We start from the raw sequence: 19,290 nt of genomic DNA on the forward strand, positions 1-19,290 counted from the left end.
AAACATAGAACACATAAAAAAAGAAAAATCAAGAAATAGATTTTCAAAAGTTTTATTGTGAAACAAAAAAACAGCTCGTTGATTGAACTGGCGCCTTTATTTTTTTTTCTGTACTCTATCGCCATCTTAGATGATACTGAAGCTTTGGTCACGTTGAGTGAAAAACATTCGTTTTACAGTAATATGCAAATAAAAAGAGAACCAAAATAAACAAAAGTGACATTAAGGCAAACACACTTAAGCTCCTCCCACAAACAAAAACCTGAAAGGAGCTACGATTAAGAGAGGAAAATTAGCGAGACGACCGGAAGCAGACATCAGTCGACTACTGTACTGTATTTTACCGGAATACAAACCTGATCAAGGCTTTCATTTCTTTGAGTAAGAACAGGACCCACACTTGCGGTTGAGTATTTGCACCACACAAAGAAAGAACAAAAATAGTCAAGGTAGAATATTACGAGAATAAAGTCGTAATATTACAGGAATACTCTTACGTCGTTAATATTGCAAGAAAAAAGTCATGACGTTACTAAAATGACAAAAAGTTAAAATTTTACATAGATTAGTTGTAATATTACGAGAGTAAAGTTGTAGTGTTACAAGAAAAAAAGTAACGTGACGTACTTTAATGTAATATGAAAAAAACCGTAATGCTACGTATTGTCATAACATCACAACTTTTATCTTGTAAAATTAGAGTATTTTTTCCCCCGTATTATAGTATTACAACTTCTCGTCATTACAATTTTTTCTCGTAATGACTTTTTTCTTGTAATATTCCAACAAATGAAAAAAGTTGTATAGTTTCGTAATACCACTTTAATCTCATGACTTTTCCCGCAATATTACGATCTCATAATATTACAAAACATGAGTTGATTCTTGTATTATTACAAGATTAAAGTCGTAATACTAATATTACTATTCTATAAGGCCTATTTTTTTCTTCATTCTTTGTGTGGCTCTAATACTTAGGACGCGGCAAAGTAAAAGCCAGTTTACGATAACAGGAAACAGTGTGCAACAGTGGCTCTCCTCAACGAGACTGGACGGAACCAGACTGGTGAAAAGTGACTCTGAAGGCATCAGATTGATCCAGGATCTGGCTTAGATTAATTTAGGACCTGGCACGGACCGATTAGGACTGATCTAGATCGGCCCATACTGGAGCAAAACCGACAGATGACCCAGATTGAGACCGACATGATCTGATCCGATAACAATTTGTGCGCGTGTTGACAAAGAGGACAGCGTATGGTTAGTAGTGTTGCACCGATACTATTTTCAACACGCGGCTGTGTGGTATCGGTTGATACTGGTACTCAACCGAATACATTTTTTTAAAATATACCTTTTTTTTTTCTTTAAATACGAAATTACTGCATACTCGCTTGACTGTGAAGTCATTGCTAGCATGGCTTGGTCAGACACTGATCAACTCATTGTCTGCCATTGACAGAGGCATGAACGTTTGTTCATTCGCTGGCAACCCTCCTGTTCCAAATGGATTGAACGTCTATGTGTGATTTTAAGACTTGTTTAAATTCACAGCACAAGCACAAAAAGAGCTTTCATCACCCCTACTAACATGGCCTCAGGGTGGCGGCCATGTTGGTAGGGGCAACATTTATGTTTTGACATCTTAAACAACATTTAAAAATTGACAAATCAAACAAACCAATTTTTAAAAGATCAATTTTATCAATGTCAAAGCATCTGCTATTTACTCATTGTGTACCATTGACGGGGCTAGATGTCCAATCCATTTGAAGTGGGAGGGTTGGCAGAGAACAAACGCCTACACACAATTGGACATGTATCATCTGGCGGCCATACTGGACAGGGCGACCAGCAGTTGGAAACAAAATCCCGATAAGTACATAATGCACAGCATCGGCACGTTATTCATTTGTCCTCTCCGATACCGATGACATCATTTTAGTGCTGTAGATACTAATACTAGTATCGGTGCAACGCTAATTAGTGATGAAAAGAACAGACTTCCCGTTTAATTGTTTATAAGCCTTCCTATTGTTGTTGTGCAGTCCACCTGACAGGCAAACCCTACCACACAAGCCCCTCCCACATGGTATAGAGTGGGCGTGGCTTTGACAAGGGAAGCGTGGTTAAGTGTTTCCTCTCAGGACACCCAGACAGCTCTGCAACAACTGCAGGTTCCCCTGAAAGGTCGACGAGGACACAAAAGGTCAATGAGGAAACACGGCAAGGTAGCTGGCGAAAATCTCGCTAGCTACCTTAGCGTGTTTGAGCTCCAGTTCGGCTAGCTCCACCAGGTTTTTCCGAAACGCTGCCACTCGCCTCGTCTTGAAGTCGATGAGTTCTGAGCAGAAAACAAGGAGTACAAAGTAGGCCTGAACGATATATCGTTTAAACATCGCCATCGCGATGTGCACATGCGCAATAGTCCCATCGCAAGGACGTGCGATAGTTTTTTCATTTCATTTTTTCAAATCCACAAACGTTTGTTTTGAGGAAGGAGAGGGAAGGAGAGCGCACAGCTTCTCTTTCCCTCCAGCAAGTCATCGGCTCCTCCCCCTCCCCCCGCGGCAGCGGAGTGGAGGGAGGAGGGGCCGAACAGCAGAGCGGAGGGAGGAGGGGCCGTTCTCAAAGTGAAAGCAAGAAAGCAACACGTTGAAGCAAGGAAACGAGGCAAGACAGTCTCCAAAAGGAGTTTTGGAAGTATTTTGGCAAGACAAAGACTATAAGGGACAAAAAACAGCCCTGTCGACAGTGCCTCGCCATGGTTGCATCAACAAGATGTAATCTGTCTAACATGTGGGACCATTTAAAACGCAGGTATCTATGCATTCCTGCTAAGACCTTCCCATCAGAGGCTTTTTAGTACAGGTGGGAACATTGTTACGTCCCAACGTTCTTGTCTCAAGCCTGCAATAGTGGATAAACTAGTAGTCTTGGCCAAAAACCTATGAGACCCAGTTGAGAATTGCTGAGCAAGGAAGGTGGACGATATGCAGACAAATACATAACACAGCTGGAGGGATGTCTTTTCTTCTTTTTATTCATGTGACCGCTATCAGGAAGGCAGGAAATTTGGTTCTGTTATTCATCAGTTATTTGCAGTTATTCAGGTCAATTATTTACAAGTTCAATTGAGTTTCTGTTTCTTTTATATTTAAATTTATTGTAAATCGTATTTTTCAAATAACTATATACAGTGCTGCTCAAAAGTTTGTGAACCCCACAGCGATGGTCAGATTTTTTGTAAAAAAAAACTAAAATAACCTTATTAAATGTTAAGTTATACCCAAATCCAGAATACTGACATTCCAAATAATGGACTGAAACAAAAGAAATAGTTATATTGTCATTCTTTATTTAACAAAAGTGGTTGATTTAAGAAAAACTCAGATATCATGTGTGCAAAAGTATGTGAACCCCTTCAGTTAATAGGATATTGCGCCTCCTTTTGCAGAGATTACCTCAACCAAACGGTTTCTGTAGTGACTAATCAGCCTCTCACATCTACTTGGGGGATTTTTGCCCATTCTTCCTTGCAGAACGCAGTCAGTTGAGAGAGGTTTGATGGGCGTCTGGCATGAACTGCTCGCTTCAGGTCCCGCCACAGCATTTCAATGGGATTTAGGTCAGGACTTTGACTGGGCCAGTCCAGAACACGAATCTTCTTCTTTTTCAGCCATTCCTTGGTTGTATTGCTGGAATGCTTTGGATCATTATCATGTTGCATGATCCACCTTCTGCCAAGCTTTAACTTCAAAACAGATGGCGTCAGGTTATGTTCTAGGATTTGACAATATTCCTCAGAATTCATGATTCCCTGGACTATGTGGAGTTGTCCAGGTCCTGAGGATGAAAAGCAAGCCCAGATCTTGACATTCCCACCTCCATGCTTCACTGTTGGGAGAAGGTTCTTTTGGTGGTATGCAGTGTTGACTTTTCGCCAGACATGGCGGTTTTGGTTGTGACCAAACAGTTCAATTTTGCACCTACATCAGTTGATGAAAACTCTTTTTAATTTAGTCTCGACAACACAACTGTTAAAAAAAACCAAAAAAAACTACTGAATTGATTGATTAGGAAATCAGGTTGAAATAATAGAAAATTCCAAAATGTTGAGGGGGTTCACAAACTTTTGAGCAGCACTGTATAGTACTGCTGCACATAAAGTTTTGACACTTAATATTTTTGTTTAAATATTTTTACAACTTTGTTGCCGTTTTGCAGTTTTATATTGTAATATTTTGTGTAAACAGCTCAGGGGACTAATGCACTTGCACTTTTATTAGTCAGATTTAATATTTAAGTTCAAATATGTTAACAACTTTGTTGTTTTACTGAGGTTTTTATTTATTGTTATAGTTTGTGAACAACTCTTTTATTTGTCATATTTAATATTTTTGTTCAAATATGTTTACAACTTTGTTGTTATTTTACAGAAGTTTTTATTTATTGTTATATTTTGTCAAAAACTTAGGGGACTAATGCACCTGCTCTTTTATTTATCATTTAATGTATTTGCTGCTGTTGAAGTGTAAAATATTGTGTTCAATAAATGATCTATTTTGTGCAGACATGGCTTCCTGGATCCCTTCATAAAGCAATCTTCATCATTCACAAATGAAACGGTATTATATGAATACACTGTGGTCACAGTGTGTCAAGTAAAGTATTTCCAAACAGCTATTCAAGTCATCTAGTGAAAATTTCTTTAAAAAAGATTTTAAAAATATATATATAATATCGCAATATAATATCGCAATATATTGCAAACCTAAAAAAAATTGCAACAATAGTTTTTTCCAATATCGTTCAGGCCTAGTACAAAGTATCGATTCAGTTGTTAATTCATTGGCTGCCTTCCTGTTAATTTGGAGCATTCTAGTGTCACTTCTTGTTGATTTTGTGTCAATTTTTTAATGGGGTCACAGTTTGTTAATTTTAGCTAGCTTTCGGGCGGATGATTTCGGGCAATTCCCGGGGCACTTCCTGTTAATTTTAGGGCAGTTTGATTTTTTTTCAGTAATAATAACCAACAATGGAGAAAAACATATTTTCAATTTACCGTATTTTTCGGACTATAAGTCGCAGTTTTTAATCATAGTTTGGCTGGGGGTGCGACTTATACTCTGGAGCGACTTAAGTGTGAAATTATTAACACATTATGATATCATTTCACATGTTATTTTGGTGTTTTGGAGTGACACTGATGGTTTTGTAAACTTGTTAGCATGTTCTTTATGCTATAGTTACCTGAATAACTCATAATAGCTACAGTATGTTACGTTAAAATACCGGCCATGTACGCATTTTGTTGTTCATGCATCATGTAACATTATCGTACTGAACACTTATTCAGCATGTTGTTCTCTATTGTATTTTTATTTTATATTGCCATCAAGATGACATATCTGTTCTATGTGTTGGAGTTTATCAAGCAAATTTCCCCCAAAAATGCGACTTATACTCAGGTGCGACTTGTATGTTTTTTTTCCTCTTCGTTTGGCATTTTATGGCTGGTGTGACTTATATACAGGCGCGACTTATAGTCCGAAAATTACGGTAGTATCGATGGAGTTGAAAACATTGAAGGAAGATGAAGGGGAGAGGAGACGAGTGGGCTTGAACGCAACAAAATGGGGAGAAATACGTATGGACTGCGAGGAGAACAGATTAGCTTGAGTCATGTAGCTAAAGAACTGAGGGATTGAGGAACAATGACCAGAAGAAAAGTTTAGAGAGGAGTCCTGACCTTGTTTTGCTGACTCTGAGATCTTGTCAAACTTGCGGCAGCAAAGTTGCTGGCAGGTGTCTGCCTGGAGGACGTCGCGGTTCTTGGCGCGAGCCTTGTCCAAAGCCTTGTTGGCGTTCTCGTAGTCCAGCAGCGCCCGACTGCGACGGTAAAGGAGGTCCTGTAGGGGGCGACACGCTCACGTCACGGCACCACCGAGTCTCGCGGTACGTCGCCGACGAGCCCTACGGGACCTTGGCAGCCTGTGACTCCCTCAGGTAATATTTTAGCAAGTCGGCCAGCTTCAAGTCCTCATCAGCGGCCACGCGAGCTTCGATTTTCTGTCGTGGAGAAAAAAAATAATCATAATTCGGCACAACGTGCTATCAAACTACACGATGCGAGTCATGTGACTTACCCTCGTTTTTTCAAAGAGCTCGGACACTTTGAGGAAGAACCTGCAAAAATACAAAAGGGGTGTGACAATATATCGATATAGTGATATATGGCCATTATTTTGGATCCTGATAGGCTCCCACCAAGAATCCATATAAAGTGGTACTTATACTTACGAACGTGTCGAAATAAGGAATTTTTAGGTTAGGACATGGCTCAACAGGAAAATATTGTCTCTTGTTGCAAAAGAAATTTCAGGATACGAAAGGCAAAAATAATAGTATAGGCTGCTACTCGCAGCTCCCTGAGTTTACTGAACGTAACATACTCATACCTGCTCTGCCATTGGCTTTTGCCAAGCATCTTCCTGGCATCCAATTGGCTCAGAGGGACCTCCACTGTACATGTGTGTTTCACAGAGTCCTCTTCATTCGCCCCTCATCTTCCAACAGTTTTACGTGAGTGTATTGACTTTTATTCTTTACTTTTAACATTATGCACAACTCTCATTTTGTTGTTATTGTGCAACAATCTAAAAGTAATATGTATTTGTTTTGATGCATTTTTATGCTTTATAAACCATTTGTGTCTGAATTTTTGGGGGCTTGGAACGGATTAGGACCTTTACATGGAAAACATGTCTCTACTTTTCAGTTTACAAAACTACTTCCAGGACCTATTAATTTCGTAAGTAAGTAGTAAGCTTGACCTATTAATTTTGGGTGATGACGTGACTCTCAGCCCCCCAGTTTACTGCAAAATGGACCTGAAGGGGTGCCATTCGTTTGTGTTACGTTTGCTCTAGTTGTTGGGACACCCCTCTGTTATTGAGAGAGTTGGGTCGCTCCGTTAGCTGCGACAGAGGCACTGCGATTGAAGTTTTCAATCGATATTAATCTCTCAATATCTATAAAACGATAGCAGCACAAAGGAGCAAAAACGAATGGGACCATTGCAGTTCCGTTCCGCCGTAGATGGGGCGGCTACGTGACATCACTTGAAATTAATACAGTGGTACCTCTACATACGAAGTTAATTCGTTCCAGGACGTTGTTTGTAAGTCAAAATGATCCTCTGCCGACCAGGATTTTTCCATAAGAATACGATATTAATCCATTAATTCGTTCCACAGCCCGAAAACCTTCACTAAATCTTTAATAAATACTGCTGGTACTATTGCAAATAGCAATTACACAGAGCAAAACATATAAATTATGAATAAAAATCGTAATAATTATATCATAATAGTAATATTAATAATACCTGTAATAAAGTAACAAATCCTGTTCTAATGTAGCGGTTGTGTTTTGCGTGGTGTACCTGAAAGCACCGGCTGGCTGACGCGAGAGTGAGAGGACTTTTTATTTTCACTTTTCATGTTCTGCTGCAGCGGACAGTAGGCATGTTGTGTTGGAAAGTTCCTAAATAAATTATTAATAAACCTGACGAAGCTGGCAATTTATTGGCGATGCTACAATAATAACGTCACCTTAACTTATAAAGGCTGGCGAACGGCCAGTAATGTCAAGCCCGTTCACGGACGGTCACGCTCATATTTTTCCATCATTTCCACGTTCATTTCAATGCTAAACCCCACCTTTTTCCTTTTTCACCACCTACACTAACATTCTTGGAACCAATGTTGATTTCTCTCACAGAAAATCCGCCGTGCGCCCATCTTGCGGGGAAAAAAAAAACCTGCGACACTGTCATAAATCGTTGTATTTCGAGAATGTCGTCAGATGTAGAAACAAATGGCGAGTCAAATTTTACGTCGGATGTCGAAAAGATCGTGTGTCGAAGCGATAGTAAGTCGAGGCACCACTATATCTCAATATCTCAAAAACGATAGCAGCACAAACTAACATTTTTACAGCACAAACGATTGACATAATTTTAATATAAATTTATGTCTCATGGGGCCCAACTTCAGAGGTTTCATTTTCTGCCAGACTCCCACTTCAAATAGACATCTACTAAACTAATTCATGCCAGAAGCATGAAAAGAGCTTTCATTGCCCCAACCAAAACGTCCTCAAATCGGCCACGTTGGCAGGGGCGACATTCCCATCAAAGTTAATGCATTGACATTCAAATTAAGTCAGAACTAGCTTATTTCTCACCAATTTCTTTCCTGTTTATGTTATATCAAAGAATGCAAATTAAGTCAGAACTAGCTTATTTCTCACCAATTTCTTTCCTGTTTATGTTATATCAAAGAATATCATAGATTAATTCCCTAAACCGTGTATCGATAAAGATTGCATCACCATATTGTGAGATCATCATAATATCGTACAATATCACAAGGTGACGGCCATCTTACTTGCACAGATCGGTCGAATCCTGCGTTCCTAACACGTACAGAGTCGACGCCATTCTGTTGATGTCGTCGGCGGCGTCTAAAGAGAAACAAGTTCATCAGAAACATGGAGGCGGGACTTCCTGTCCGCGTGTCTGAGGCCTTATTCCATCTTACTCTTGTGCGAGCGGATCATCCTGTCTGACTTGGCCGAGGCGTCTTTGACTCTGTTGTGATACTCTAACAAAAAAGTCTTTTCGTGCTCGAAAAAGTCGTCAACGTCCTGTGGACAAAGACGGACCCGGGTGTCAAAGGGTGAGATTCGTTGCGGAAAGCGTTTAACTGAGTTACCTTGACGCCCGCTACCAGGACTCCGTCGGCTGACTTGACCACATTCTTGAAGAAGTCCTCCAACTTCTCCTTCTTGTTCTTCCCTCGCACGCTCAGCTGTGATCAAAAGACAGAGATTAGTGTTGCACCGATACCATTTTTGGGCCGCTGATACCGATAGTGGTTCTGTGTGGTATACAATTCTTTAATACCAAATTGGTGCATACTCACTTAAATGAACATTTTCAGTTTAGTGCAGTTTTCTGAATGGTCAAAACTAACTCCAAACCGAATCCAGACCCTCATTGGAAGCTATAGGAAGTGTTTGGAGGCTGTTATTTCTGCTAAAGGGGGCGCTACTAAATAATGATCATGCTTTTCTGTAGGTGTGCCAAAATTTATGCACCGGTCTAGTTTGATTTAAGTAATTATTTACTTTCTGCTTATCCTATAAACTTTATTTCACGTCTAAAATATTGCTCTGTGCATCTGCTATAAGATATATTTAATTGAAATTTTTGTTTCAAACAATGACCGATTTACAAAGGAAAATCTCTTTTGCATACCACTGTCGCTTATTTGTTATACAATTTTTTTTTTTTTAAATTGGCAAAGCATCTGCTACTCAGTGGCTTCCATTGATAGCGCTAAACATTCAATCCATTTGAAGTTGAATGGCAGCAAATGAACGTTCATAAATTGCCAGTCCCTCCCACTTCAAATAGATTGGACGTCTATTTGTGATAAACTCATTGTGATAAAACTCATTTCAATTCAAAGCAGAAGGACGAGATTGCTGGCGGCCATCTTGGGTAGGGCAATCAGCGGTTGGAAGGCGACTCACGTCCTGGTTGTACTCCAGGAAGACGTGGAAGTTGAGGTCCTTCCTGAGAACAGGATGCGCTGCCACGCGACACAGGAAGACCTCGTGCATGGCGACCGTCTTCTTGAAGATGGCCAGGTACTCTCTGTGGAGGACAGGAAGTGTCACGGAGGTGCTGGGAATAGAGCTGTGACTATATATCAATATTAGAGGTGGGAATCTTTGGGTACCTAACGATTCGATTACGATTACGATTCAGAGGCTCCGATTCGATTATAAATCGATCATTGATGTCACCCAAACCCCCCCATTAATGTTTTGTACATTAGTTCCAAAATAGTTTAAAAATCCTATTACGCTAAACCAAACTAATATGTAAGTATTAAGTTAACAGTTAAAAACATTAAAGAAAATACTCAAGTCCCCATTCAGTATCAGCAGCTTTAAACTACATTCAATTAATTTAATGATGTGAATCAACCGTTAAAGTTGATAAAATTGCTCCCGTTATTCCATAATTTCCCTTCCGTCTACTTATGTCAAAGTTTTAAAACTGTTTCATTATTTAAAGATGGATTCAAGTCAAGATTTTGCTGATTTACGAGTATTTCAGATAAAAATTAGGTTCGCTACAACAGAGCCTTCTAGAGAAGTCTACTGCTTTAAGTTGGCGGCTGTTTACAACGCGGCAACTACTAAACGGCAAGCCTGTCGTTTCGCATCTAGTTCTTTTTATATGTTCTAACCCCGCAGTCGTCTATGATTTAGCATCTAGTTCTGCATGTATGTAATATCTACTATAGACCCTACTCACATGACGTCACAACCACGCCTCCACGCCATATTGTCCGTCTACTCGTCGCGTTGATGCATTACCGCTACGTAAAGTCCTCCTATTATGGCGTGTTTTTCTGCTCGTTAACATTAATAATCAAAATGGTAAAGGCGTGTGTGGCGGTTGGTTGCAATAACAGAGAAGATAGACGGAGAGACTTGAAGTTCTACCGTATTCCGGGAGACCCGGAGAGGAGAGCGAGATGGACTGCTGCAATTCGACGAGAAAACTGGGCTCCAAACGATTACCACGGATTATGTAGTAGTCATTTTGTATCTGGTAAGATGCATTTAATATATATTTAGAGGGTTTTGGGCTGACCACAATTAAGATCATTGCGAGGCTAATCGCCGACAACATACATTCAAGATGCTTATTTCTTCCACCATCATTACATTTTGAATAGTATTTAGCTGGTACTAAGTGAAAGAAGCTGGCCTCGTCTACAGATCATCAGTTAAACAGGTGTGTCCAAACCTTTTGCAAAGGGGGCCAGATTTGGTGTGGTAAAAATGCGGGGGGCTACCAATATATTTAAACAAATTTTAGCAAGCCCTTCTGTGTGTCACATTTGCTTTATTATTTTTTTAAATTCATAATTTCAACAGTCTCGTCTTTGTGGCTTTCTCTTTCGACACTCGTACTCTTGCGAAATACTACTGTTGTGAAAAATAAACTAGCTTCAAGTTGCTATAATTTCTCGCTGCGTATCTTCCCTGTAATGTTGTACATGTCACCGTGTCTTGTTTAGTAATATTGCGTCACATCGAACTCTTTGAAAACAGTGACTGCCTCTTTGCAAATGAGGCAGACACAGTTGTTGCGTGTTTTATTGAAGAAATAGTCCAATATCCACCTATCCTTGAAGCGTCGGCCATCGCAGTCAAATTTTTTTTTTTTTTCATTGTCGCCATTTTAGAAATCACACAGGGTAATGTCGCTTAGAGTGCTGCCCTTAAAGTTTTTCAAACTTTCGTGAGAATAGGCTGATTTTGTGTGGACAAGATAGTTGTAGATATCAGGGTAGCAGATGTCAGGCAGAGAGGGCGAAGACAGCGGGTCGAAAAATATCGATTTAGGCATCAAATATGGATCTGGCTAATGGATAGACTGAAGCTTTTCCACATAACGCCTTTTATGCAACGCATCCAATGAGTTTACAGCATCTGAAAGCACCGGGGCTTCCATGAATTGCTCTATAAACTGAACGACTAATTGAAACCATTGACAATAGGGCTAAACAGAGACGGACAATATGGCGGCAGGATACAGCGATACGTCATTCTGTGACGTTGGTGAGTAGGGTCTATAGCCGTATGTGGCCGTATGTTTGTAGCAACTAGCAACTGGGTGTTGTTTGAACCAGCTGTCGGCCGCAGTCAGGTATTTTTGTTTTTTTATCTAGCGGCATGAGTTGAATATGAACATGATATTTGCTCTCGGAGCATTCCTCATTGGGTCCTGAAGACCGCGCTGACTGTGTTTTAGTTCTGCTTTACCTGGTATAATTCAATAATCGGAATTTGGATGTTTGTGAATCGTTCTCGAATCTTCCACGGCCGAATCACGAATAATCTAAGAATCTGAAATTTCGCACGCCTCTAATCAATATGGTGATATAATGCAATACTTTGTATCGTTAAGGTGCTCCTGCCAATAATTGATATATTGTTTTAAAAACATGTCACTGTTTAATCAATGAACCAACAGGAAAACATTTTCCACTCGAACAAAATGTTCTACGAGAATAATGCCTATGTTAACTCACTGGCTGCCATTGACGGCGCTAAACGACTTTTTTTTGTTGTCAAAAATAATGACCACCAATTGAGCAAAACTGAAAGAATTATTTTAATTTATATAGTACTGAAAATCATATGGAGTATTTTTTGAGAGTATTGATATCAAGTTGAATTTTTTAGTATCGTAGAACTGAGACCTCATCAAAACCCTATTAAACATTGGCAGGAGGACCTGAAGCTGGAATGTGCACCCTTCAACTAGAGCAATAGATTGGCTTCCATTGACAGTCATAGACATCCAATCTATTCGACTTTGAATGGCTGACAGCCTCCCACTTCAAATGGATTAGAAGTCTAGTGATAAACTCGTTGAAATTCACAGAAGGATGATTGGGTGCCACCTGAAGAATACGTGACCGATTGCAAATCTGACTTACGCTTCTAGTTCCTGCTTCATCTTGGTGAACTCCTCCTTGGTCATAGAGCCCTCGCCCTCACCCAACTTCTGCAGCTTCTCTCTGGAGGCGTCAAAGTCTGGTCTGGGCGGCGCGGGCGGGATCTGAACCGCCACGTGAATAGGAAGTGAGTAGATGACACGGGCGTGGTGTACGCCTTACTCACGATGTATCCGGCGTAGTCTTCGTTCTCCACGAACGAGTCGTGCAGCCAGATGAACTCCTCATGTTGACGGACCACCGAGAACTCGTTCTGCTTGAAGTTCGGAAGCGTGCTCTGCGGATGCACGTCGGCGGTCGGAACGGGGCTTGACATCGCGCAGCTGGAGGGGATGGGGGCCTCACCTTGGTGTGCACGGTGAACTTGACCTTGTCTCGCTCGCTGAGGGCGTCTGAGATGTCCACCTGAAGCGTTGCATCCGTCTGGAGGTCCACACTGACCGCCCTGGGCTGCGCCAACCAACACAGAATAATGCTATCAAAATTCTCCACTAGAATATCGATGTTAACTCATTGGGACTCTTTTGGGGCATTCAAAGGTCACTTTCTTAACATATTTGGTTACTTCCTGTCAATTTTGAGGCAATTCGAGGACATTTTGTTTTCTTTAGGGGAAAAAAAAATAATGGCGAAAGTGTTAACATGTCTTTCTTTTTTTTTTTTTTTTTTTTAATTTTGGAGTATTGTAAACCGCGTAGTTATTTTTGAGTATCGATTTAGAGTTCCTTCATTTGCTGCTAATCCTCCTACTTCAAATGGATTGGACTAGTCAAGCGGTGGGCAAACCAATCCTCAAGGGCCCCAGTGGGTCCTGATCTTTGGTTACATTTGATCCAGTGGAGGCAGTTTAACCACTGAGGGGTCAGCGGAAACAAGACTGCAATCAACTGATTGCACTTACAGTGGTATGAAACAGTATCTGAACCTTTTGGAATTTCTCACATTTCTGCATAAAATCACCATCAAATGTGAACTGATCTTTGTCAAAATCACACAGATGGAAAAAAAAGTGTGTGCTTTAACTAAAACCACCCAAACATTTATAGTTTTCCTATTTTAATGAGGATAGTATGCAAACAATGACAAAGTGAACAATCACATTTAATATCTTGTGCCGCCCCCCCCCTTTGGCAGCAATAACTTCAACCAGACGCTTCCTGCAGGTGCAGATCAGTCTGGCACATCAATCAGGACTAATCTTGGCCCATTCCTCTCGACAAAACTGCTGTAGTTCTGTCAGATTTCTGGGATGTCTGGCATGAATCGCTGTCTTTAGGTCATGCCACAGCATCTCCATGGGGTTCAAGTCTGGACTTTGACTTGGCCAATCCAGAACGTGTATTTTGTTCTTCTGAAACCATTCTGAAGTTGATTTACTTCTGTGTTTTGGATCATTGTCTTGTTGCAGCATCCATCCTCTTTTTAGCTTCAACTGTCTTGACAGACACCAGCCTCAGGTTTTCCTGCAAAACATCCTGATAAACATTTGAATTCCTTCTTCCATTAATGATTGCAAATTGTCCAGGCCCCTAGGCAGCAAAACAGCCCCAAATCATGATGCTCCCTCCACCAGGCTTCATGGTGGGGATGAGGTGTTGATGTTGGTGAGCGGTTCCATTTTTCCTCCACACATGACAGTGTGTTTTACAACTAGACAATTCAACTTTGGTTTCATCAGTCCACAAAATATTTAGCCAAAACGTCTATGGAGTGTCCAAGTGCTTTTTTGCAAACATTAAACGAGCAAAAATGTCCTTTTTTTTAGACAGCAGCAGCTTCCTCCATGGAGTCATCCCATGAACACCATTCTTGGCCATTGTTTTACATATAGTTGATGTGTGCACAGATATTTTGGGACTGTGCCAGTGATTTCTCTAAGTTTTTGGCAGACACTCTAGGGTTCTTTTTTACCTGAGAATTCTGCGCTGAACTCTTGGCATCATCTTTGGTGGACGGCCACTCCTTGGGAGAGAAGCAGCAGTGCCAAACTCGCTCCATTAGCAGCCAACTTCTCTGAATGCCGATTGATGAACATCCAGACTTTTAGAGATGGTTTTGTACCCTTTCCCATCCTTATACAAATCAACAATCCTTGATCGCAGGTCTTCAGACAGCTCTTTTGACAGAGCCATGATGCACATCAGACAATGCATCAAGACAATTCTTACACGGTGTGTGTTTTATAGTGGGCAGGGCAGCTTTAAACCACTCATCAGTGATTGGGCACACACCTGACTTAAATTGTTTAGTAAAAATTGGTTTTAAATTGCTCTTTAAGTCTCCTTAGGCAGAGGGTTCACTTATTTTTCCCCCTTTTGTCATTATTTGCATGCTATCCTCATTAAAATTAGGCTCGAGCGTTTACGTCACAGCAGCACGGGATCGTGCGAGATTTGCGACAACGCAGCCATTGCGGAAGCACGTCTGCATCACGGGACATTTAAACTTAACGGCAAATACAATTGAACTACGAGTGCCAAAGATGGGAAAATGTAGGGAAAACTTGCCAGTTCGATACAAACTTGTTACCACGGCGAAGGACAGATATGTGAGCAATTTAAAGGATGTGAACAATGTTGACCCTCACGAGCAAGCCGAACACAAATGGAATAAAGATGTCGACAAGCTTCCACCACTACGCGAAATGGATATCATGCTGTATTTAGTGTTTGGTGTATGTTACTACACTCATCAGCAATTCCGAAACTACAAATCGCTACAAAGCTACGAACAGTTTTGCTGCGGATGGGTGCAGGATCTTCACATTATGACCATAGCAAACGGCAACACCATCTTTCTAGCAAAGGTAGGCAATGTGTGTTTACATTAGTCTCTGACCACGGATGTACAATTTTTTTGTTGCAGAAAATGTAGCCTGTGTACAAATTCTTTGCCACTCTCTCACGTCAAAATATTACAGCTTTTTCATTTAGCAACGACAGGAATTATGTCTTATGAAGACAATGCACATGTATGCATGCTAGTTGTTTAGCTGTAGCTTTAGCTAACAACAGGCCGACTTAGGGCGTAAAGTTACTGAAATTTGCGTAAACAAACGAAATTAACTTACCGGAGTGGAAGTGCATAGAGCAAACTCAGTGTGTAACTGGAGAATCAAACGTTATGCCCTTCCTTCTGATCGAGGCCACCCATGCCATTCTTCGACGTTTGGTAAGTTCAGATATGACCTTTCCCTCGCCTTTTCTCCATGTAGGGATCCGGAAGAAACTCAATGGTGTTCCGTCGAGCTGTACATTCTCCTTTCTATTGGATCGGTTGTTGCAATTCTTTACCGCACAATAATTTCCAACCATTTTTAAAGAGCGACCTGTGTTGAAATGCTTCACTGTTTATGTTTCTCGCTTCCACAATGGCGATAGTGGTGGAAACCTCGCGAGTGCCACGTCATACGCTCGAGTCTAATATGAAAACCTATAAATGTTAGGGTTGTTTTGGTTAAAGAAGACACTGTATTTTCATCTGTGTGATTTTGACAAAGATCAGATCACATTTGATGGTGATTCTATGCAGAAATGTGAGAATAAAAAAAAAAATTCAGATACTTTTTCATACCACTGTATAACACCAGATTAATGAAGAGGTGTCCACTTGATGGGTTGCAACAAAAACCCGCACCCACTGTGGCCCTTTTTGGAATAGTTTGGCAACCCCTGGAGTATTCACTACTCAGTTTTGATTTAGTTTTTAGCGGCCACATTAGGCTCAATGTAATATTGAGAATGAACAGTGGTGCAATTTGAGGAAGTTTTTTTGTTTGTTTGTTTTCATCAAAATAAATGACCACCAATGGAGAAATATTTAACAAAATAATTTGGGGATTATTATTACGATTTTTTTTTCTCCAGTATTGATATCATATTGAAAATGTTAGTATCGTGACAACAGTACTTTGTCAGCATCCTTGATGTCTGTTTTTAAGGTGGCTGTATTGATTCAATAAAAACAGCAAGTATTACGCCTTTGTATCTAAAAATTATATTCAACATTTTAAAAAGCTTAATATTGCCTTTAAAAAACAACAAACCAAGTTGGGATGGATTTTAAATGTCAATTTGTGAAGAAATATACATTTAAAAATATTTATATTTGCAGGCTTTTGTATTTTTTAAAATCTATTCTTTAATCGCTTGTTTGCTTTTCCTCATGTTTAAAGCGAAACAGGTGCACGTGATCGTCACGTGACCTGCTGGCAAAACCAGTTTCCTCAAAGCTGCAGGTAGCAGAAAGCTAATGCTAACAGGCGGAGCTAAAGCGAGCCAACAAGCCTCTTTTATCCGCTCCGGTAGCGCAGCCCGGGCCGAACCGAGCGGTTTAGGTCGAGGTAGACGAAATACGGCGTAAACAAGGAGGAAAAAAGAAGAAAACTCACTCCTCGATCCTCTTCGGAGAGGAAGTCTGGTCCGTCGTCCAGTCCTTCCTGCTACGGAAATACAAAGCGCATAAGGCCGTCATTTTTAGCGGGCCAGTGGAAGCCCGTCAAAGCCGCGGGCGTTTCCCGCCGGTTCGGTTCCGACGTAGTGCCGATAAAAGAAGCAAAAGAGCAGAGGGAAGGGAAAAGATGCGAAGCTAACCTACCATCATGGCTGCCAACGGGTGGAGACAGGAAGACGTGTGACGTCACAACCTCGTTTGAAAACATCCAACTGAATGACGTCACATTTGACGTGTTCGGACATATGTCACGGAAATAAAAATGGCAGAAAAGGACTGTCAGCTGCATTTTAGTTTGACCGTCCACTTTATTTGCATTTAATCCTCCCAGGCCAAATGGATTGGACGTTTATAGTCGTCAGTGGCAACAAAAGCATGATCACTCACTGCCAGCCTAATCTGAACAAGGTTAATAGTAAATATTCTCATCTTTCAATATATCAATGATATGAAAAAAGCACATTTTAAACATTTTTAATTCCTATTTTTTGCCAAATAGTCACATTCCAGATCAATGCAAGCTTTTTTTTTTTTTTTTTTAAACCATGGATGCCTCTTGTCACTAATTTGCATGATAAATAAACAGAAATGTATTTTATTATATACTATTACTATACACACTAGGGATGTCCCGATCTGATCACGTGGTTGCGCCATTTTTCAGAGGATCGCAATCGGGTGAAAAGGATTTGTTTTTTAATTACAAACATACATTTATATTGTTCTGCTTCATGCTCGTACAGCCTCTCACTCTCCCTCCTGCTGCTTTTCTTGGTCAGTGGGCAGCTGGAGTTTGCTACGTAAAGTTAACGATGATTGACAGGTTCGTAGCTTTGATCTGGCGAGCGAAAGCTCTGTAGCTCTACGATCAAGGACCCAAATGTGTTAATCATCGTTTAGTCAATCTTCATTGTCTAGAGCAGACATGTCCAAAGTGTGGCCCGAGGGCCAAATGCAGCCCTTGGTCAAATTTCATCCGGCCCCCAGCCTCTATCATAAGATCAATAACGTCTGGCCCGCACACAGACTTAATAAATTGGTCAGCAGTACTGCTACCAGCATATGAAGTAGCTTACACATTAAATGCTGATCCTCATTTACCCACTAAAAGGCAGCAGCCCTTCAAGCAACATTACTCCGTGTGACCCTTGACTTCCAATTTTGTAAAATGGCAACAATCAACAACAACAACAAAAAAGATGACTGCCACGGCCACCGCTGGACTGGCCATCGGGCATACCGGGCATTTGCCCGGTGGGCCGATGGCGATTTTGGGCCGGTCCTGAATTTTTTTATTTTTTTTTTCCTAAGGGCATTAATCACATTGGTACACAAAACTGGTAGATCGGCCCATCAGTCAAGATTGGTTATGGGCTGGACCAATTACAAACGAGGGCCGATGCCCCCTCCCTCTTGATCAGAGGTATCAGATATACATTAATCAGACATACAGAGAGAGGAGATAAACAAAATGGATAACTACAAGAAAAGGAAAGGAGGCGCGGAAAAAATTAGAGATAGAAAGAGACAAGCCCTTCATGCGGATGCCGCTAAATGTGTTAAAATAACACAGATGTTTGCCGGTGGCGGAGCTTCCTCTTCAGCGACAGCAGCAACCGCAGGTTACAATGGCGGGGGTGGCCGTCAGGTGGATGAGGGGAAGGGGAGGCAGGAGGAGAGACCCGCGGCCGCCGGCGGTCCGAGGGCAGGGGAATCTGAACTTCAGGTAAGAAGTGTTGAACTGCAGTCTATCTGGTTCAGATATGAATTAAGCGTGGGTGTAGTTTATTTTCATTGCGCTCGCTAACTCTTAACACCGCCAGTAGTTATAATTAGGCCGTTAAGCAATTTAGCTAGCTGTGCATGCAAACTAACATGATGGGGTTTCTCTAATGCTGGACGGTTTCTATGATGCTATTCTAGTTGTAATTATGTTAGTGCTTAAGTAACTTTATTTTATTAATTTAGTTAGTTAAGTATTATCTCTATTTGTTAGGTAGTTAAAAACTTTATAAGGTCGAGCGGACGCGCCGGCGCGTCCGAGCACATAACTTTTTTTGGGCAAGACAACACAGGCAAGATCTAGCCTGGTAGTTTCCATTCAAACTTATGATAAGTCGATCACTCCATACTTTGTTCATTGTTTGTTCAGGAGTTTGCCCTAAGTAAGTACTATATGGAGTATATAATGCAACTACTTTCCCAGATTTTTCTAGGAACCAGT

General features: G+C 40.8%; 1 protein-coding gene across 1 annotated transcript; it reads right to left on the reverse strand.

Moving 5' to 3' along the window:
- Positions 1-46: 46 nt before the first annotated feature.
- Positions 47-17,294, reverse strand: snx6 (sorting nexin 6). Its single transcript, XM_057859888.1, has 14 exons — positions 17,211-17,294; positions 17,005-17,055; positions 12,960-13,064; positions 12,781-12,891; positions 12,597-12,718; positions 9,604-9,727; positions 8,781-8,876; positions 8,607-8,712; positions 8,454-8,529; positions 6,150-6,189; positions 5,986-6,072; positions 5,753-5,912; positions 2,259-2,344; positions 47-2,183 (listed from the first exon to the last, which is right to left on the reverse strand). Exons 1-14 carry the CDS (start codon positions 17,214-17,216, stop codon positions 2,130-2,132), a joined length of 1,224 nt encoding a protein of 407 aa, XP_057715871.1. The 5' UTR covers positions 17,217-17,294; the 3' UTR covers positions 47-2,129.
- Positions 17,295-19,290: the final 1,996 nt, after the last annotated feature.

The sequence above is a fragment of the Corythoichthys intestinalis genome, chromosome 15 (assembly GCF_030265065.1).
Source record: "Corythoichthys intestinalis isolate RoL2023-P3 chromosome 15, ASM3026506v1, whole genome shotgun sequence".
Taxonomy (NCBI): Eukaryota; Metazoa; Chordata; class Actinopteri; order Syngnathiformes; family Syngnathidae; genus Corythoichthys; species Corythoichthys intestinalis.

What these genes read in the sequence shown, in the direction of transcription:
- snx6 (XM_057859888.1), bottom strand. An exon ending in TCTCCGAAGAGGATCGAGGA is followed by an intron (nt 13,065 to 17,004) that starts GTGAGTTTTCTT and finishes TGGTTGGCGCAG; the next exon opens with CCCAGGGCGGTCAGTGTGGA. An exon ending in ATGAAGCAGGAACTAGAAGC is followed by an intron (nt 9,728 to 12,596) that starts GTAAGTCAGATT and finishes TGTCCTCCACAG; the next exon opens with AGAGTACCTGGCCATCTTCA.